The 21,453-nt window shown below is 52.6% G+C and overlaps 1 protein-coding gene across 2 annotated transcripts in view; it reads right to left on the bottom strand.

The window, feature by feature from the left end:
• The window catches only part of SCUBE1 (signal peptide, CUB domain and EGF like domain containing 1), a 129,492-nt gene extending 111,089 nt beyond the window's left edge, over positions 1 to 18,403 (bottom strand). For both annotated transcript variants that reach the window (XM_065924171.1, XM_065924160.1), the window contains exons 1-2: positions 18,245 to 18,403; positions 13,990 to 14,121 (exon numbers count right to left, since the gene is read on the bottom strand). In XM_065924171.1, coding sequence (XP_065780243.1) covers positions 13,990 to 14,121; positions 18,245 to 18,332 — 220 coding nt within the window. In that variant the 5' untranslated portion in view covers positions 18,333 to 18,403. The remainder of the gene's footprint in view (positions 1 to 13,989; positions 14,122 to 18,244) is intronic.
• Positions 18,404 to 21,453: the final 3,050 nt, after the last annotated feature.

Below are 21,453 nucleotides of genomic sequence, written 5' to 3' on the forward strand. Positions count from 1 at the left end.
CAAGATTGCCAGGAGAAATATCAATAACCTCAGATATGCAGATGACACCACCCTTATGGCAGAAAGCAAAGAAGAACTAAAGAGCCTCTTGATGAAAGAGGAGAGTGAAAAAGCTGGCTTAAAGCTCAAAATTTAGAAAACTAAGATCATGGCATCTGGTCCCATCACTTCATGGCAAATAGATGGGGAAACAATGGAAACAGTGACAGATTTTATTTTGGGGGCTCCAAAATCACTGCAGATGGTGACTGTAGCCATGAAATTAAAAGACACTTTCTCCTTGGGAGAAAAGCTATGACCAACCTAGACAGCATATTAAAAAGCAGAGACATTACTTTGCCAACAAAGTTCTGTCTAGTCAAAGCTATGGTTTTTCCAGTAGTCATGTATGGATGTGAGAGCTGGACCATAAAGAAAGGTGAGTGCCGAAGAATTGATGCTTTTGAACTGTGGTGTTGGAGAAGACTCTTGAGAGTCCCTTATCTGTCTATCTTGTGCTGAAGAAAAATAAAATAGGTTGAAGAAGAGAAAGCTGGTGAATGTATGCAGAAATATGTTTGGTAATTCCAGCACAGTTACAAAAGGAAGGCCACAAATGTGGCTCTGAGCCTCCTAGAAGCCAAGGTAAAGAGGGAAACACAATCAGTTACAGAGTCACCACATCCATAAAATTCAGTTGCATAAACTGTTTTAAGACATTGTCTAAGAAGGATGTCTTTCCCCAGTTAAGATAATCATACACCCAAATTTGCCTGGCAAAGCTCTAGTTTATGCCTATTGTCTGATAATTACTAATAGCAAACTTTCTAGTGTCAAAATGATAAACTATTTGATCACCATACACATAAGGCATTGCAAAGAGATTGCTTTTCTAAAGAGATTGATTGGATAGTCAATATAACAACTCTAGGAATTCCCTGGCAGTCCAGTGGTTAGGACTCTGTGTTTTCACTGCAGGGGACACAGATTCAATCCCTGATTGGGGAACTAAGATTGCAAAAGCCACGGGGAGCAGACAAAAAATAGTAATAAATAAATAAACTAAAAATGAACTTAAATACCAAAAAACAGCTCTAGCCTTTCCCTTCCTTTGACTCCTCATAGTGTAGGCCACAGTGGATGTTAATGCCCTGAAGAGAGCAGTGTCTAGTTCACATTTCTTCCCTTAATCCATTCCCCAAAGATTCCCCCAGATCTGAGCACTTCTTAGAATGATCAGCTCTTCTCTAATCACCAGCCCTGGAGTGCTCCCACAGGCTTCTGAGGTCAGCCTGCTTTACCTGCCCATCCAGCATCCTGAATGCAGAACATCTGCTCACAAGTCAAACCTCCCCTGATTTTCTGTATCTTTGCCTTGAATTTTTGTTTTTTAAAATCATGTGCACCTCACCCTTTAATGCATGAAAGATAAACACATAAACAAACAAACAAAAAACTCTGCCAAATCAAGCAGGTTTATTATTGTAAAAACCGTATCCAAGAGCCGCCAGCCCCAGAGGAGGTCCCACAGGCCTCCAAGATGCCCATCCGTCTCGGGCCACTTAAAAAATATTTTTATTGAAGTACAGATTGAAGTCTTGAATATTCATTGGAAGGACTGATGCTGAAGCTGAAACTCCAATAGCTTGGCCACCTGATGTGAAGAACTGATTCATTTGAAAAGACCCTGATGATGGGAAAGATTGAAGGCAGGAGGAGAAGGGGACAACAGAGAAAGATATGGTTGGATGGCATCACTGACTCAATGGATATGGGTTTGGGTGAACCCCGGGAGTTGGTGATGGACAGGGAGGCCTGGCGTGCTGCAGTCTATGGGGTCACAAAGAGTGGGACACGACTGAATGACTGAACTGAACAGTTGATTTACAATGTTGTGTTAATTTCTGCTGTACGGCAGAGTGATATATATGTATATATACATTCTTTTTAAATATTCTTTTCCATTCTGGTTTACCATAGACTACTGAATATAGTTGTCTGTGCTATACAGTAGGACCTTGTTGTGTATCCTTTCCATATCTTCCAGCTTACATCTGCTAACCACAGTCTCCCTCTCTAGCCCTGCCCCCAAGCCCTTCCCCCTTGGCAAACACCAGTCCACTTTCTATGTCGGATCACTGTGTAAGGACTGCTAAAGCTAGAGAATGAGAAATAGGCAGATGGAGTGGGGAGAGGGTGAAGGAGTGGCGGGGGACAGAGCCAAGCTCTCTAGTTATTTAATCTTTTTTTTTAAATTTGAAGTGTAGTTGACTTACGATATTGTGTTAGTTTCAGCTGTAGAGCAAGGCGATTCAGCGATATATTTTCAGATTATTTCCCACTATAGGCTATTACCAGATATTGAATATAGTCCCCTGTGTTATATTGTTTATCTGTTTTATGTTTAGTGGTTGGTATCTGTTAATCCTATACTCCTAATTCCTCCTTCCTCCCTTGATGACTGTAAGTGTGTTTTCTGAAGGTATGTGAGTCTGCTTTTGTTTTGTAAATAGATCCATTTGTATTATCTTTTAGATCCCACATGTAAGTGACATAATATTTGTCTTTCTTCGTTTGACTCAATTCATTTAGTATGACAATCTCTAGCTCCAGGCATGTTGCTGCAAATGGCAATGTTTCATTCTTTTTTATGGCTGAGTAATATTCCATTGTATTGAGTGGGTCAAAAAGTTTGCTTTTTGGCCAACCCAACATATATGTACTGCATCTTCTTAAGCCACTTGTCTGTTGATGGACACCTGGGTTGTTTCCATGTCTTGGATATTGTAAACAGTGCTGCTACGAACATAAGGGTGCATGTATCTTTTCAAATTATAGTTTTGTCTGCTTATATACCCGGGAATGAATTGCTAGCTCATATGGCAACTATGTTTTCAGTTTTTTGAGGAATCTCCATACTGTTTTCCATAGTGGTCGCACCACTTTACATTTCCATCAACAGTGTAGGAGAGTTCTCTTTCTCTACGCCCTCTCCAGCATTATTTGTAAACTTCTGGATGATGGCCATTCTGACCAGTGTGAAGTGATGCTTCATTGTGGTTCTGATTTGCATTTCTCTAATAATTAGCAACATTGAACATCTTTTCATGTGCCTGTTGGCCATCTGTAAGTCTTTCTTGGGGAAACATCTATTTATATCTCTTGCCCATTTTTTTAATTGGGTTTTTATTATTTTGCATATTGAGTTATATGAGCTGTTTGTATATTTTGGAAATTAAGCCCTTGTTGGTCGCATCATTTGCAAATATTTTCTCCCATTCCATACATTATCTTTTTGTTTAGTTTATGGTTTTCTTTGCTAGTGCAAAAACTTTAAGTTTGAGCAGGTCTCATTTGTTGCTTTTCACTTTTATTTCTTTTGCTTTGAGAGACTGGTCTAGATATTTATTCTCAAAGGGCTGTTGTGAGTTTGTGTCCCTCAAAAGAGGTGCTGATGTCCTAACCCTCAGTACCTGTGAATGTGACTTGATTTGGAAATAGGATCTTTGCAGATGTAATCAAGCTCTAGATAAGGTTGTAGTGGAGTACAGGCTTCCCAGGAGGCGCTAGTGGTAAAGAAGCTGCCTGCTAATGCAGGCGACATAAGAGACACGAGTTTGAGCCCTGGGTCGGGAAGATCTCCTGGTGGAAGGCATGGCCACCCACTCCAGTATTCTTGCCTGGAGAATCCCATGGACAGAGGAGCCTGGTGGGCTACAGTCTGTGGGGTCGCAAGGCGTGTGTGTGTATTGGAGTCGGATGGGCCTAATCCAAAGACTGGTGTTCTTCTGAGAAGGAAATTTGGATAAAGACATACAGAGAAGGTTTTCGGATAGAAACGAGAAAACCATGTGAAAACACAGACACAGAGGGAGGATGGCTTCAGGACTGCAGAAGCAGAGAGCACAGGGATGAAGCAGTGTGGCAAGCTCGTGTGACCACTGCTTCCATTGTCCTGATGCCAAGGCCAAGGCCCAGCATGACTGAGGACCTGGTCTTTCCAGGTAGGGGAGCGAGGGATGCATTCAGATGCAGGCTCTATTCCTATTGGAGCCACATCCTCAGGGTGCATGAGATTAAATTAACACTTTTTAAAAGTGCTTTATGCTTCAAAAAGTTATTAAGAAGAAAGTTGGGGAAGAGACATCATGTGCATCATCGCATTTATTTCCAAGGTCCATACCTGCTCCTGGGGTTAAGAGGTAGTGACAGAGATGTTCATATCAGAGAAAGTGGCCAGGACAAAGCTCCAATCTGAGTGCTCAGGATAAGAAGGCCAATAGCTCGCCCCAAACATCCCTGCTTCTTCTCCAGCTTGGATTTTTTTTGTTTAATGAGAACTCAAGTCCCAACAGAAAACAGCTTCCAACATCCAATAGAGCAGAGAAAAACAGCACAGGGAGCTGTTCATTATAGGATTTTAAAAGGTCACGCAATTCCACTTTTCTTATATTAAAATGGCAGCGTGCACGCACGATCCCACAGCTGTAGTTACGTGCCAACAACACTGGCTTGGACTCGAGTGGGAAGAGTTTGTTTTTTTTGTTTTTTTTAAATTCAAAATTGATTCTTGCCTCCCCATAAAATGTACATTTATTCTGTAGTGCCTCGGTTTGAAGAGAGTCTACTACAATGAGTCAGAGATTCTTCTCATTTCAATACCATTTAGGGCATTTTAGTTCTAAAAATCAGGACTGACCGGAAAGGTTCTCCAAATGAGGATTTTTAACGCACCCTACGCCCCACTCTCAGAAATCACTACTGACTCTATCTCCCTGTGTCCCTTTGAAATTGGCATTTTTCTCAACATTCCTTGCAGACAGCGGAGAGCAAACGCTCTAACAAAGAACCCTTCCCTGGCTGGGCGCTAACACGTCTTCTCCTTTGTCTGGGGCTTTTGGAAAAACCATGCACTCCTTAGATCAGGCAACCATTCTGGGAGAGATGTATGGCTTAGGAAGTTGAGTCCTTATTGGTGAATAAATCTTAATCCGGTTTGTTGGCTAATTACATTCGCGGGAAGGTGGTTCCGCAGGGCCGCCCAGCAGGAAGGATTAAGCCCCCTGTCTCCGGTGGCACAGGGTTAAGCTCTGGGTTTGTAATGACTGAGTAATGAGGCCCGCTCTCGGCGGACTCCTGGCATCCATCGATCAGGTTTCCCTTCTGCCGAGACAATGCCAGAAGTGGACCCAGCAGTTAATTATGGGAAAGGTCAAAGGTCATGCAAAACCAACACAAATCTATATACTTTTTCATTCCTAACGGCACACAATGACCATGGCTCAGCCAGAGGGTGGGAAGGTCCTCCCCCCAGTCAACCCACGATCCAAGGTAACCATGGGGTTTGAGCTGTGGGCTGACCTCTCCCAGTGGCCTGCACGGCTTCGGGCCTCCACGTTTTTGCTCACGTTGTTTTCCTCTGCCCGGAGCTCACAGACACCCACGCCCTTCCACAGACTAAGCCTCCGCATCACTGCCCGCTCTGAACTCTTGCAAATTGCCTGGCAGATGGGGGCGGGGAGGGGGGCGCTTCTCCCCACCTTCTGGGCCCGGCGGCTCCCTGAAAGGACACTGTTATTCCTGTCACTTGCTATGTATGTGTCCTTCGAGGCTGCGACTTCCATGGGGCAAGAACTGTGTCCTGTTGAGCTGCAGGTTCAGCAGTAGCAGCGTGTCTCCGAAAAGTCTGCTTGGCATTGAACGAATGAGTAGCCATCTCAATTGGAGCCCTCATGGACTGTATGCAGTCCATGGACTGTATGAGGCTGTATGCAGGCCCTCGGCTACAAACACCCTAAGAAGTGGGTATGAACATCTTTATCTGACAGCAAGGGAAACCAAGGCTCACAGGTGTTGCTGCCCTGTCCGAGGTCACACAGCTAATACAAGGGGGGCCAGGAAGTGGGCCAGGCCATCAGACTTTGGAGAATGCTTTCTCAGTCACAAAGGGCTACGTTTTGTAGGCTTCCATTTATATGACGTCTACAGAAGAGCCAAAAGTATTGAGACAGAAACCAGATTAGTGGTTTCTGGGGACTGGGAAGCTGGGGAGCGATGCCTAAGGGGTACAGGGTTTCTTTTTGGAGTAATGAAAAGGGTCTAAAGTTGATTTTCGTGATAGGTGCACAAGTCTGTAAATATACTAAAAGGCATGGAATTGTGTACTTTAAGTGGGTGATGGTATAGTACGTGGATCATATCTCATTGAAGCTGTTTTTCTCAGTTAATGCTGTCAGTGATCTCGTACATCATACTGGGGAGTCTCAGGGGCTCTGCCTGGGTGCAGACACTCACTGTGAACTGACCTCAAATGCCCTCTACCCAGTGTGGGCTCACAGTGAGCTCTTTGGCTCTCCAGTATCAGGCTGGGACTTGCCTACCAAACCCCAAGGGCCAGTTAATTACTCCCTTTCTCACTCCCAAACACTCTGGACCCTTCGCTGTCCCCAGGTTCTGACATCAGGTCTAGCAGATGCCCAAGCAACCTGTGTGATGGGGAGCGGCCTTATCAGAGTGTTCAAGATGGGAGCGAGGAGCCGCCAGCTCAGAGCTGAGGCTCCCGCTGCTCCCTTGCCAATCAGAAGCACAGTCATTCTCCCACCCCCATTACCAAAAAGGCAGGGGGGATGCATCCTGAGACTGCAGGCTCTGAGGGGGTGCTCCACGGACCTAACCCCGTGAACTCAACAGAAGGATCGTCAGAAATACAGTTGCCCAAAAACCTGAGCCACTGCTTGGAACGGGCAGGTTGGGGTCCTAGAGCTCTTCCAGAGCACCCCTGGATTTGGTAAAAGGATAACTGAACCCAGAGAGGGGAACTGAAGAGCTGATCGTATCAGCAGGCTGGGGCTGAACCCAAGACTCGCAGCTCAGGCTTCTCCTCCTAAACCCACAGGGCTTTAAACCCTCTGGGCTCTGGCCCATGGCTGGACTGGAGCTGGCCTGGCGCACTTTGATTTTACTCTCTTTCTCTCCAGGTTTCCAGTGGAGTTGCCCTCTATTCGTCATGCCAATAACAGCAAGGGTGACTGCCTACCATCTTCTAACGGTCCGCAGCAAACTCTTAAGCAGGAAGGGCTTCACTCTCCCCATCACAGAAAGAGAAACCGAGGCTCAGAGAACTGAAGGGACGTGTGCTACATCACCCAGGTAGTAAGTGGCAAAGCCAAGACTGGAAGCCAGGCAGGCTGGCAGCAGACTAGAGGCCTGAATTTGCAGTAGGAACACTAAGGCCCATGGAGGAGGAAATGGCAACCCACTCCAGTGTTCTTGCCTGGAGTATCCCAAGGACAGAGGAGCCTGGCAGGCCATGGTGCATAGGGTCGCAGAGAGTCAGACGCGACTGAAGTGACTAAGCACGCATGCTAAGGCCCAGGAGGTCGGCAGACCTGCCCAAGGTCACACAGACGGGCGCCAGGTCTTCACGGACCTGCATCCAGTCCTACTCCCCTGGACTCAAAGGGCAGGAGGCCCAGACAGACGCAGGGGGTGGGGTGGGGGGCCTCCAGGAGAGGGGAGTGCCTCTGGGCGCCCCCGGAGGGGGCGGGGACTAAGCCGCAGCCATTATTAACAGGGCAGCAAGTCCACGCCGGCCAGCTGGGGTTTTCCCCTCTCTCCTCCCAGGGGCTGCAGCCCTGGCCCATCTGGAAGACCCCCTCCAAGCACCCCTCCGAGACCCCCTGACCTTGCCTGCACACACGAGCCCTCCGGCCCTCTTTGTCTCAAGGCCTTTGGGGAAGGCCACCATCCACTTCAGTAGCATTCAAACGCCAACAAGGCCCGTGGTTTATTTTCTTAGAAATAATGGTTTTTGCTGGTTAGCATTCCTCGGATGGAAAAACAAATACAGCCACTGTTGTAAGAAGCGGCCAGGAGGAGGCTAGAGGGCCTAGAGGAAGGGACGGAGAGAGGCCTGCTGCCCGGGGTGGTGGGGGGGTGGGTGCTCAGAGATGGGGTGGGGGTGGGGCAGAGGCCCTCTAACCCTGGGAGAGATGGGGATTTAGAGAAAAGGCTCGCTCGCAGGCACCGGTGCTGTCTTCTGCGCACTCTCGCTACAGCCAGGCGCTGTCCCTCCCCCAGCTCCCACTCTGGGGCCTCTGGGTGAGACAGGTGCCCCTGGTCCCACGCCATGGGAGGAAGGCTAAGCCACCTGCTGCACTCACCGAGTCGGCAGGGACAAAGTCAGACCTTGGTACCCTTGTGACAGATGCATTCGGGGACCATCAGAGCCGGAAGGAGTGTCCGAGACCCCCTCTGCCTTCCTAACTTAGCCCAGATGACCGCCTCTCCAGGGAGCCCTCTCAGACTTCCCCTCCCCCAGCAGTGCTGGCCCCTGTCCTTCTCACCCCGCTGAGTCTGGTCTGTATTTCCACGGCTGTACTTTCCACGCCCTGTTAACGATCACGTTTTTCCCCATCTGTTTCTCCCCTGAATGGGGAGATCGAGAAAACAGGTCGTGGCCCCAGCCCTGAGCTTGGCACAGAGTAGGTGTTCAGTGAACATTCTCCATCCTGAACGGAATCTGGTCCAGTGGATGCATTTTACACCTGGGCAAACCAAGGCTTGGGGAGGCAAACGCCTCTTAGTGCTTTGATGCCAACGATACAAACTCTTAACTTTTCCTTCCCAAAAATGGACTGGGGCTCCAAGAAACCTCAGCTCCGCAACAGATCTGGGACCAGTTGCAAGTCACGCTGCCTAATTGCTAGCTGACAGCAGCTTGGAATTTAAAGTCACATCCGATTTCTTCCTGCCCGCTGGTCTGCCGGACTCCAGCGCTTTCATCTTCAGCAGGGCACACGTTAGCATGCATAATTGCACGTTTTAAGACTCGAAGAATTTCCCCTCCTCCCCCACTCCCAGCCCACCTCTGAACTGCCTTTGCTGGCCTCCCAAAAAGCAGAATTGTATCTGGAGTTTCAGTCAAGAGTGTAATAACGATGATGAAAATGATTTAGTAAGGTCATAGACATTATTTCCTCAGAAGGCCAATTGGTCTCAAGGCTTTCTTGGTTTTTTTCTGATGTTAAACTAAATGGATCACTGGGTGTGTTATTAAGAGTTTTGTTAAAACACTTAATAGCATGGCCTGTAATCTACCTAACCTCGGTGACTGACAAGTAGACCCTGGGGATATAAAATTCAGGAAGTGACTATTTACATGCATTACTTACATGCTAATTTTGTGATCTCCGATGCCCATAAGGCTGTCATTTTTTTCCTTTTCACAGAAAACAGAAAATAGTAATATATTTGATATACTGTGGCCAAAACAAAAAGCTATTTCCCCCAAGAGTTTTAATTATGACATTTTGGAAAAAGGTCCGAGTTGGAACTTGCAAGTGGAAGAAAGCACTTGAATAAATGGTTTAAAAAATTTAGTACACATAGAAGGGGTGATGTGCACTGCTGTTTCAGACTAAACAGTGATTATCAGGAGGGTCTCAGTTATTTAAACAAGACATTTGAGGGTGGTTTGCTCCACGTTTGGGACCTGGTCCTGATTATAAACGAGAGCTTTTCATTAAGATTAGCAAGACCCAATTCAAGCTATAATTTGGTCCTTTTCCTTAGCACATGTCTATGAAAACAAAGCAATTAAGGTTAAATGAGTTGAAGCATTTAAAGGGACTGAAATGCCCCCTCCTCACCCCCGGCCTGCCCCCTCGACAGAAAGAGTACAAACAGGCCTGACTAATTCAGACCAGGAGGCCAGCGCAGGGCTGGCCCTGGCAGCTCCCTGAGAGTCCATGCACAGGGTGCCTGGTGAGGTGGGTGGGGAATGCAGCAGCTTAGCTAAATGAAGAAGGATGGGGAGACAGAATGTGCAAAGGCCCTGGGGTAGGAAGGAGCTGGCAAGTTGGAGGAACTATAAAAGGACAGTGATACTGGGGGGAGGTTAGGGAGAAAAAGATACAGAGAATGACAGCATTCAAAGTGGTTAGCTGAGGAGTGTCTCCAGCGGTCCAGGCTCATGAGGCCAGGCTCAGAAGAGCTGACGGCAGCAAGGGGAGGTGTGAAAAGGTCTCTGCAGCCCTCTCTGACACTCCACAGCTGAGGCTGCAGGGGGTCTGGGCCACTGCTGGGACCTCATGGCTGACCAGGATCATAGTCCAGGCCCTTCTGTCTCTTAGCTGGGCAACCTGGTGAGAGAATAACCTTCCTGGGCCCAATTTCCTCAACCTAATTCTGCCACTGGTCCCCATCAGACATCAGTGGACTAGACCTCACCCCTTTGCAGACTTGGCTTCCTCATCCATAAAACCTTCAAAGTGTGGGAGGCTCTAGGAAGCCTTTCCTGATACCCCCCAGACATGGACAATAGTCATTCACCTCATCCACCAGTACCAGCTCTGGGCCCAACCTTAAGTGAAGTCACACAGGTCATGGCGACCCAATGGAGCTCTGAAGGAGTCATGCTCACTGGTGACAGCTGACCTATTTGGGACAGCAGGGAAGGCTTCCTGGAGGAGGTGACTGCTGCAACTCATCCATCCACCCATTCGCCCAACAGATGCCTCCCAATCCCTGTGCCAGGCCTGGTGCTGGGTTCTAGGCATCCTGCCCTTGAGGAGCCCACATTCCAGAAGGAGACCTGGGAACCATTAAGCCATTGTGAAGTGGGCTAAACAGGTTGTGTGAGGCTGGCGAAGGCAACAAAGAGGGGCACTCATCTGTAAATAACGGGGGCTGCCTTAGAGGCCCTTTAAAGCTCATTCCAACTCTGCATGTCCGTGAGCTCACTTCGACTGACTTCAGACACTGTCAAGATGAGAACCATTGAGAAAACATTGGTTTATCCTCAGCCACGCTCAGGGTCTTTCACAGCTGCCTGAGTCCCCTCAGTCTGCCTACAGCAAGCCCCCTGCTGACGGTAAGCTGACCACATGTGGCCCCAGGCTGCTCCCTGGACACACCGCAGCTGCACATGCAGACACCCACCATCATCACACGTGCACGTGACCACACGGCAAGATGGCCTTGAGCGTGTGGTGAGAAGCCGTCCCCGGAACAGGGATCTGGTTGCTTCAGGTGCCAGGTTTGCTAAAGGGTTTTCCTCCGGCAGCAGGAGCTTCAAGGCAACACAGTTATGGGGCTCAGTTGGCCCCACGTGGGGAGGCAGGGAGTGGTCATAGGCTGACCTCTTCCGGTGGAGAGCAAGGGAGGCTGTGGAAGGCACCTCCTCTGGGCCTGCTAAGACTCTGTCCTCTCTGTTTACCACAGTAAACAGCAAAATCTTTCAGATCTTTAGGACAGGGGAACTCATTTCTTCCCAGACTCCAATGCCAGCCTCTGCAAATCCCACACCAGCTCAGGGCCTGCAGATAAAGGGGCCCAGGGAGGGAAAGCAGGTTTGACTGATGCCTGCTAGTAGGTGGCAGCAAACTGCCTGCCACCCCTGAGGTTTAGTGCATGCTCAATCATTTCCAGCATGTCTGACTCTTTTGGATCCCATGGACTGTAGCTCTTGAGGCTCTTCTGTCCATGGAATTAATCTTAACCCAGGCAAGATTACTGGAGCGGGTTGCCATTTCCTCCTCCAGAGGATCTTCCTGACTCAGGGACTGAAACCGCATCTCTTATGTCTCCTGCTTTGGCAGGTGGGTTTTTTACCACTAGCGCCACCTGGAAAGCCCCCATTTACACCATAGAAAGCAGCAAATGCTACACGACGGAGCTTTGATGATGATGATGGGAGCAGATGACAATGATGATGACAACGTGGGTAATGGTACCGCCCCCCGTGTACTGAGCACCTACTGTATGCTGAGTGCCCACTGTCAACCAGGCACTGAGGTTGCCAGGGCTCTGGTACCCTACACCAGGGGTCCCCAATCTCTGGGATCGAATGCCTGATGATCACAGGTCAAGGTGATGTAATAATACTAGAAGCAAAGTGCACAAAAAATGCAATGTGTTTGAATCATCCCGAAACCATCCTTCCCCGGTCCATGGAAAAACTGTCTTCCACGAAACCGGTCCCTGGTGCCAGAAAGGTTGGGACAGCTGATGATTTCATTCAGTCTTCAGGAGGCCTTAAGACAGGTTAGGCATTAGGGCACAAAAGAAGAGAAAGGAGCTCCATGAAGGGGGAACACATGAGCTGGGTCTCAGAAACACGACTGGCCTGGTGTATGTATGTGTGGCCAGGCCACAAGGGTGTCCAAGTTTCAGATGAGGCCAGAGGCCAGAGCCAGGCTGGAGAGACCAGGAGGCCTCTGGCAGTTCCTGAAGCACACTCACAAGGCTTGTTCTCTTTTATCCTCATACTGGGGCCATCAGGCCCCCAGAGCCAGTGACCGTGACCCCACTCTGGGCTTAAGCAGAGTGGAAAGCTAAGCTGGACTCTGCAGGACTTCAGGGCAACAGGTAGGATACAAAATGTGGGCATCCTGGGCAAGGGACAGCAGGGGGGTGACCTCAGGAGCTGGGCTGGAGGAAGAACAGCCTGGGTTAGTGGCTTCAACTGGCGGAGATGGGGGTCACCTTGGGGCTCCCCAGCCACAGGGAAGAGCAAAAGATAAGAAAACAGCATCTCACACGTGTCAGTCAGAACCACCAAGCTCATGTCCAGGCCTAACAGCAGCCGGCCTGCTCTATCTGCCTCCAGCCTGGCCTCCTTCCAGAGGTCTGTGGGTAGGCGCCAGCTCCCCACTCTGGCTTCTGGGCCCCAAGCAAGGCCAGGGCTGTGGCCAAACCAGGCACAATCCAGGACAGGGTCATCTATCTGGCACTCAGCCTTAAGTAGATGACCAACAAATGAGATGGATAAACAATACCAGCGTGTCCTAAGGAGGCATAGCCATGTTGCCTACAAAACTCAACTCCTATAAAAACTTAGGAGCAGGCACCCACTTTGCTTTCCTAACACAAATCTCACACTTTGAAAACGGAAGCTGGCAGGGCTCAGGGAGAAGACAATGAGATGACAGAGAGTTTTGGGCAGGAATTAAGGAGCCTGGATATGAGTCCGGGCCATGCCGTTGTGAAGCAGAGTGGTGGTGGTGGGGATCTTGCAGAAGTGACTTCTCCAACCAGAGCCTCAGTTTTCCTCATCTGCGAAGTGGGGACAGGCAGGGAAGCCTTGGATCCTGATTCTCAACCACAGGTGCACATCAGTCTTGGAAGAGAGCTGTCTCTGGCCCCCTGATGCTGGGTCCTGTGTCAGACCCATGGAGGCAGAATGACCACACAGACCCTCCTGGACAAATGCTCCCAAAGGTTCTATCCGGCTTGGGAAGTCCCCTCCAAAGACAGCCAGAGTGCTCTTGCCTCTGACTTTCAGCCTGCTGGGGAGGCGGTTTCTAGGGCCATATGCTCAAACCAGCATCCCAGGTGCAGGAAAGGAAGGCTGGATGGATAGACAGACAGCACCAGTCTCTGCTCACGCGCACATCATCAACACAGGAGACCTGTGCCAGCCCCGCAGGCGCTGTGGCCGCTTCTGTGAAGTTCCCTTGAGAAAGCTAAACAGCGTATACAGATAGCTTTGGGTTTGAAACTAGGGAGCTTGGGGTCTTTCTATACAGTTCATGGGGTTCTCACAGCTAGTATACTGGAGTGGTTTGCCATTCCCTCCTCCAGGGGGGATGGGGTTAGAGGATGAGATGGTTGGAAGGTATCACTGACTCAATGGACATGAACTTGGGCAAACTCTGGGAGATGGTGAGGGACAGGGAGAGGCCTGGTGTGCTGCAATCCATGGGGTCGCGAAGAGTCCAACACGACTTGGCGACTGAACAAGAACAACAGCCACCTCGGGGGTCACCCCAGGCCTCTGTCCCATATACATCCGGTCAGGGACAGATGGATAAATAACACCATCCAGTGCTCCACCTCAGGTGCTTATTAAATAGAAATCCCAAAAGTTTCAAACCCAGTGAGAGTTCAATAATCCTTGACCTCCAAAGGAAGCAGCCCAGGTTCTGGGGCAGCCCGTAGCCTCCCTGCCAGGGCTGACCGAGGCCACCCGCGAGGGCCGTGGGGGCTGCGGGTCTGGCCGGGACTCACCTTCGCACTGCCGGCCTTCCCCCTTGTAGCCTGGCTTGCAGAGGCATTTGTAGGACTTGGGCGTGTTCTGGCAGATGGCATCGATGTGGCAGTCGTCCGTGCCCTCTGAGCACTCGTCCACGTCGACGGCCCCTGCTGTAGGGGAACAGCGGGTGAGGGGTGGCCGGGACGTGGGCAGACACTGCGGGGCAGGCAGTTCCTTTTGCCCCCGCCCCGCCATGGTCCCCAGGGTAATTAGCAGGAAGAGCTGTCACATGACCACCTGGTGTGACAGGCGGTGACTGGTAGCATCTTTGGGGCAGCTGCTCTGTGCCAGGTGCTGGTCTTGTTTACTTTCACAATGATTCCATTAGGTAGAGGTAGCATTCCCATTACAAAGCTGAGAAAACAGAGGCTTAGGAACATAGGACTTCCCTGGTGGCTCAGCTGGTAAAGAATCTGCCTGCAATGTGGGAGACCTGGGTTCGAGCCCTGGGTCAGGAAGATCCCCTGGAGAAGGGAAAGGCTCCCCACTCCAGTATTCTGGCCTGGAGAATCCCATGGACCGTATAGTCCATGGGGCCGCAGAGTCGGACATGATTGAGTGACTTTCACTTTTCACTTTAGGAACATAGAGAGGAAAAGCATCTCTCTGCGTCTTGCTCTCCCCACAAGCATCTCTCCAACCCTCCTCCACCCTCCTTATTCTAGAATTTAGAGCCAGAAGGGTCCTCAGAGGAAATTAAATCCTTCCCCTTTGGGTCACAGATGGGGAAACAGAGGCTAGCCTGGCGCAGTGAGTGGAGGCTAAGCCAGCAGGCCAATGGGGCAGATCTGAACACGGGCCCCACCCAGCCCCTAGGATGTAGAAATAAAGGATGTTTTTCTTAAAAAAAAATTATTTATTTATTTGGCGGCGCTGGGTCTTAGCTGTGGCGCATGGGATCTTTGATCTTCACTGTAGCACATGGGATCTTTAGTTGAGGCATCTAATTCCCTGACCGGGGATCAAACCTGGGCCCCCTGCATTGGGAGCACAGTGTCTTTGCCACTGGACAGCCAGGGAAGTCCCTGAAGGATTCTGCCCCTGGCCTCCATGCCACCAGACTAGAGCATCCCAGTGGTGGACCCATTCCATCAGTTGGGTTAACCTGGCTCATGGATGCATCCAATCTCCCTGTCCTCTCTCTTCTCCACCTTGGAAATCTAGGTTTGAACCTGGTTCTCATACTCCGACTTCCAAACTCAAGTTAAGTTTGGGTTATGAGGGTTCCTGGCTCTCCCCACCTCCTTCCCTCCATATACACCATCAGTCTGGAATTGCTGTTGGGCAAATAATATGAAATAGATTCTGTGCATCTGTGTATACACTTCTCTCTCTCTCTCACACACACACAGCTCAGGCAGCAGGAAGACCCTCAGAGCATAGGATAACGCAGGCAGAAGAACCTTAACTGTAATCTAGGTTCATTCCTCAGGTTACAAATGAGGAAACTGAGGCCCAGAGACATCTGAGGAGGGTCAGGAGCTCTTTAGGAGCAGAGACTGGACTCTGACTCAGGATAAGCAGGTCCAGGGCTTTTCTACATGACGTGTTGCTTCCAGCCAGCTATGAATAGAGTACAGATGGGTGACAGACAGACAGAAGGACCCAGAGGGGAGCACAAGGAACTCTCAGTAGCTATGGCGAAGGCCATAACCCAGGGGCGAGCCTGGGGAACTCCTGGAATGCCCTCCTCTTTTCATGCCTCTGCTTCACCCTAACCCATCTGGCCCTCAAGAATGTCCACTCTTAATTACTGCTCTGACTGGCATCTGGGTTCTAAATTTGCATGGGGAGACATCTCTAGGAGACCCACTCCCCTCCGGGACTGTTCCTCCCCAAGGCTCCAGCCTGCCCCTAAAGGAAGAGGGGCAGCAAAAAGAAACACAACAGAATCACCTCCCTACACACACACACACACACACACACACACACACACACACACACACACACACAGAGCAGGTGGTGTCCTTTCTCAGGGTGGTTGTATCTGCTCAGGTCAGCAGCCCACCCTCTACAGCTGCCCTAAGGATGGTGGATCAGGGGCCAGGAGGCAATCAGTGTAGACTAAAGCCAGTCATCAGATGGCCAGGGGCCACAAGGAACATCAGGTCAGTGGACCATCCCCTCCTGGAGAAGTGACCACAGCGGGAGCCCCGAGAGGGGTGGGATAGCTTCAAGGGCAGGAAGCCAGAGACCAGAGATCCACACGTTCCAGGGGAGAGGACCGGAGCCACTTCTAAGACACGGCCAGCCGGGGCAATGGACCACACTTACAGCTTTTTCCACTTCTCAGGGGTCAAACCGCCTGGGGCTCTGGGGTCCCCACGCCCTGAATCTCACACCTAGCAGGTGTCCTCATGGGATGAAAATGGATGGATGTTAGCCAAGGGGCAGTAGGGGCACCTCCCAACATAATTTTTTTAATTGTAGTGTTTTTTTTTTTTTTTAAAAACCTTTATTTGGGGGGTCGTGCCCTGTAGCATGTGGGATATTAGTGAGGGATCAGGCATCGAACTCGATCCCCTGCATTAGAAGTGCAGAGCCTTAACCACTGGACTGCCAGGGGAGTCTCCCAACACACTTTTTAAACATGTCTTTAGGTGGGAGCTGGGGAGAGGGCAGCAAGTTGGAGGAGAGAGGGAGAGGAAACAAGGCCATGGGTCCCTGCAGTTTCCCTGGCCCCAGCCCTGGCCTGGACAGCCCAGCCCAGCCGTCCCCTCCCATCGCAGGTGCTCGCTCTGACATGAGTCGTCTCACAGCAGCACAAGGCTTGCTTAGATGAGGGGTGCAGACAGATACAGCGGACAGACAGAGGGAGGGAGCCAGGCGCATAGAGGAGCAACCCCTCGGGGCTGAAGGACCTCAGAGACCAGGAGAGACACCCGCAGACACGTGGGGGTGTGGCAGCCGGCCCCAGTTTCCCTTGGGGCCACCGGGGGAGAAAACAGCTCGGCTCCAATGGTGGAATAGTTTCAATGGCCCGGCATCCTCACTCAGGGGTTAACTCCCAGGAATAGACTTCCTGCCGCCAGACACAGACCTCAGGGAGCCTGGCTGCGGGTGCAGCCAGGGGACCTCGGGGAGAGGGCCGCAGGGTCTCTCCCTTCCGAGGGCCGAAAGGAGGGGAGCTCCTCTGAGGGACAGGGTCAGACGTGGGAGGGGAGAATGTGCCTTCAGCTTTGTGGAAGACACCCGAGAGAGCAGGAGGGGAAGGGAGGTGTGCCGCGGGCCCTTGAAATCCGTGGGGAACCCCGACCTCGCCACTGCCGCCTGCCTCTACCTTTCTGGATGCTGGACGCCCGCCCACCCCACCCCCAAACCCCAACCCCCAGAGTCTCCTGCCTCTCTCTCCTGGACCCCCTCAGGGTGCTCCATCTCCCGCCCTCTGGATCCAAGCATTTCCTTTCCTCCGTGTCTGTTCTTCAGTCCTCCCCCTCCTGTCTGTCCATCTGTCCACCGCTTTCCAGTCATCTCATCCTTCCCTCCTTCCCTCGGTCTGGCTGGCTCCCTCCCCCTCCCCCAGCCCTCCCCTCTTTCTCGGGCGCCCCCCGGCCGCACCTCTCTTTCCCTCTCCTCCCATCCCTTCCTGCCGCCCGCCCTCACATCTCCCTCTTTTGATCTTTTCCCTTCCAGATGCTCATCTGCCTCCTGCCTACTCCCTTGGGTTTCCTCCTTGCCCGCTTCGGTGTTTCTGGTCTCTACTCTTCCAGTCCGTCTTCTCCGGGATTTTGTTCCCTGCGTCCTTTTGTGTCTGTCCGTCTGTCTCTCCATCTCCTGCATCCTCCTCCTCTTTCTCTCGGGGTCAGTCCTCTTTCCCTTGCTCACCTCCTTGGGGGTCTCCCCTCCCGGCATCCCTTCTTCCCCGGGGTGGGGGGGGGGAGCTCCCGTCCCGCTCCGGGAGGGGGGTAAATCCCCACTCCCTCCCGCCCTTGGGCGGTGCGCCGGGGCCGGCGGAGGAGCCCCTCGGCGGGCCGTCCTGCTTTCTTTCTTCCTCCCGCCCTCACACGCCGCCCCCGTCCCAGTTCCCCCTGGGCCTCAGCCACCCCCCTTCCTTGCTCCGGCCCCGCTGCGCTCCGGGAGCCCCCGGGCCGGCCCGGGCAGCGCGGAGGGGGCGCTCCGCGGGCGGCCCCAGAAGTTACTTTGCAGAGTCAGGGCGGGGCTGCAGCCCTCCCGACGGCGCGGGGCTGGGGGCCCGCCCGGGACCCCGCCGCCCACCGGGTCGGGGCTTACCTGGGAGCCCGCTGCCCCCCGCCAGCCGCCCGCGCGCGCCCAGGGCGAGCAGCACACACAAGTGCCAGCGCACGGCCGCCGCGCCCATGCTCGCTGCGGGCCGGGCCGGGCCGAGCCGGGCCGGGCCGGGCGTGCGGGGCGTGCGGGGCGCTGGGACCCCCACCGACCGGCCGCTCGCCGAGCGCTCCCAGCTGCAGGCTCCGCGGCCAGCGCTCCGGCTCCCGGCCTCCGAGCCGGCGCGACTGACGAGGTGACAGCCGCGCGCTCATTGGCCCGCTGCCTCCGGGGGCGGGGCTCCACACGCCACCGCCCAATGGGCGCAGGCCGCCGGCCTGGGGGGAGGGGCGGGAGTCCGGGGTCGCCCCCCTCCCCTCGGGGCCCGCGGCAGGTGGGGGGTAGGGGCCAGATCGCCCGGCCGCCGGGCGCACGGTCTAGGCCGGGCCGGAGCAGCCTCTGAGGCTGCTCCCTCCCTCTGCCCTCGGCTCCCGCGTCCCACCACGTCCGTCGAGGGTGGCCGCTCTTTGGGGGGCAGCACCCATTCACCAGCACGCGCGCGCGCTCGCACGCGCGCGCACACAGACACACAGACACACACACTCTAGGGAGAGGGAGGGGGCCAGCCCACCGACCCTCGGAGGTGAGAAAGGCCCCGGAGGTATCCATTTGTATCGAAAGGAACGCAGACCGCTCGAATCAGAATTGCCCTTTCATCCATTCGATGAGTTTTTATTGAGCACCTACTATGTGCAACTTCCCTGGTGGCTCAGATGGTAAAAGCGGCTGCCTACAATGCAGGAGACCCGGGTTCGATCCCTGGGTCGGGAAGATGCCCTGGAGGAGGAAATCGCAACCCATTCCAGTATTCTTGCCTGGAGAATCCAATGGACAGAGGAGCCTGGTAAGCTAAGAGTCCATGGGGACACAAAGAGTCCGACAGGACTGAGCGACTTCACTTTCACTGTGTGCCCAGCACTGGCAAGGCAGGCGCAAAGAAACCAGGCAGGAAAACCTTCTGAAGATCGTTTTCACATTTATATTCAAAACAAACAAACTTTTTACCACTCCCCAAAGGACAATGGCCTATAAATGCGCTTGTCCTAGGACAACGGCGGGATCCGTGCCTGCAAAGGGGCGCAGTGAAGATTCTGTGTCTGCCTCGCGGTCAGTCTTGGCTGCCGCAGCTTGTCTGAAGACTGACCTCTTACACAGGAAAGTTTGATGAGCCCCCGGCCCCCAGAATGTGAGGTCCTGTGGGCTGGTGGGCTGGGGGCAGGAAGATCAAGCGGTCAGGTCATTCCACGCAAGAGTTGCTCCGGTCGGGCGTGGGGTCTACACCTGATTCCTTTGAGACTTGGATCCAAGACCCCCCGCCCAGCGGGCAAAGTTGGAAATAAATGGCCCTTCTCAGCCCCAGGCAGGATGCTTGAAGGCAAAAAAGTTCAGCAAACCCCAAGGCCCATCTCCTTGACAACCACCAATAAGAGCTTCTTTTTTCCTCTTCTGCTCTCCAGGCCTAACTGAAAGACAAGACTTCCCTCTTTTTGCCCACTCTGCTTGCGCCAGTCCACACCCAAGTTTCCTCTCCACACTGGCTCCCTGCCCTGCCCCCCCAACACACCCACACATGCAGGTACACCCTCCAACACACCCCCTCAGGCATACAGGCTCTCATATACACTCACACTCATATACATCATCACCAACACCCTCGCACACAATCCCGCACTTTAAACATGCAAACTCACACATAAATGGATGACTGCACACACACTCCCACAGCCTCCTGGAGGCAGTCTTCACAGCCCTGGAAGTTAAATGTGTGTCCAACCACCTTTGCTCCCTGTCTGACCTTGTATCACGGACAGCCTGTGGCCCTAGCCTGGGGGCTGAGGCAAGGGGTCCCCACATGGGGGGACCAAAGAGGGTTAGCCTTCTCCCCCATCACACTTGACATATCGTGTGTGGTTGTGCTGGCTGGTAGTTTAAGTTGGGAGACCTTGTTATCAGGCTTTATTTTGCCCTCCTCCCAACTGTGTGGCTTTGGGTTTCTGGGGGAGAAACACCCTGAGAGCATGAGTTTCTGCATGACACATACTGTCTTGTGCATTAGATAACAGGGCAACAAAGGTGAGTTGGGGTGGGACAGTAGGTCCTTTCAGGGGTTCGAACTGACTAGAAACAATGCTCTTTAATGGGTTTCTTCAGCAGCAGCCCCTCATCCCTGGCCTGGTGCCCCCCAAACTTGATGGTACCAAGGGGTTTTTGTTTTAGGCTCTGTCGTCCCACATCAAGGAGGAAATGGAGGTAGGATGGTGGCCTGTTAGACTGTGGCCCTCCCAGAACCCAGAGGCAGCTCTCACTCAGGGACACAAAGTCCAGTCCCCAGCCAGCTCCCCCAAGTGTGCAGAGAAAAAGTAATTCCTTCCAAGAGATCATGGTCTGTGCAGAGGAGTCAGGAAGCAGAGAGGGCTGGAGAGGAGACACACTCCTAAGTCCCCCACAAATGCACTCAAGGACACAGCAGAGAAGGAGGCAGTTGGTTCCGGCCCAGGGGTGGCCAGGGAGGCCTCCTGGGGCACAGGACCCTAGAACTGGGCACCAAGGGTGAGGAGGGGATTTCTGCGATGGACAAGACCGTGTGCGAGGCCAGCAGGAGAAGGTGGGCGCCTAGAAGTGAGTGCTCTCAATGCATCTCACAAGCTGTACAGCGCTGCACGAGGGTGTTGGTGACAGGGAAGCCGCTGCTCACAGAGACTGTGGTACCTGGGCCACTGGCGGGGTGAGATCCCGTTTGTCTGGACTCCAGCAAGGAGTATCTTACAGCATCTGGAAACAGAGCTGGGCGAGTGAGGCCCGGACATGGATGAGACAGTCACCTTGGGAGGGAGCATTCCACGGCTCCCTGTCATCTTCCAAACAACGCTGAACACTCTGTGGGGCTAACAGCACACCCTTTGCCCCACGCAGTGGTCCTCTCCTCGACAAAGCAATGCAAAGAGGGCCCCACAGGCATCCTGCTCTCACACCTCTCAGTCTTTGCCTGTGTGCCCCCCTCTGCCAGGATCACCCTTGATTTCCTTCTTCACAAGGCTCACCCCTCCTCTTCTGCCCCATCCCTGCCCCCAGAGTGTAGGTCCTCCTCTGGGATCCAATAGGAGCTGTGGCTTCCCCATCACAGTCCAGCTCACCCCTGGATTCATATCTGTCGC

Source organism: Muntiacus reevesi, chromosome 1 (genome assembly GCF_963930625.1).
Source record: "Muntiacus reevesi chromosome 1, mMunRee1.1, whole genome shotgun sequence".
NCBI classification, from domain to species: domain Eukaryota; kingdom Metazoa; phylum Chordata; class Mammalia; order Artiodactyla; family Cervidae; genus Muntiacus; species Muntiacus reevesi.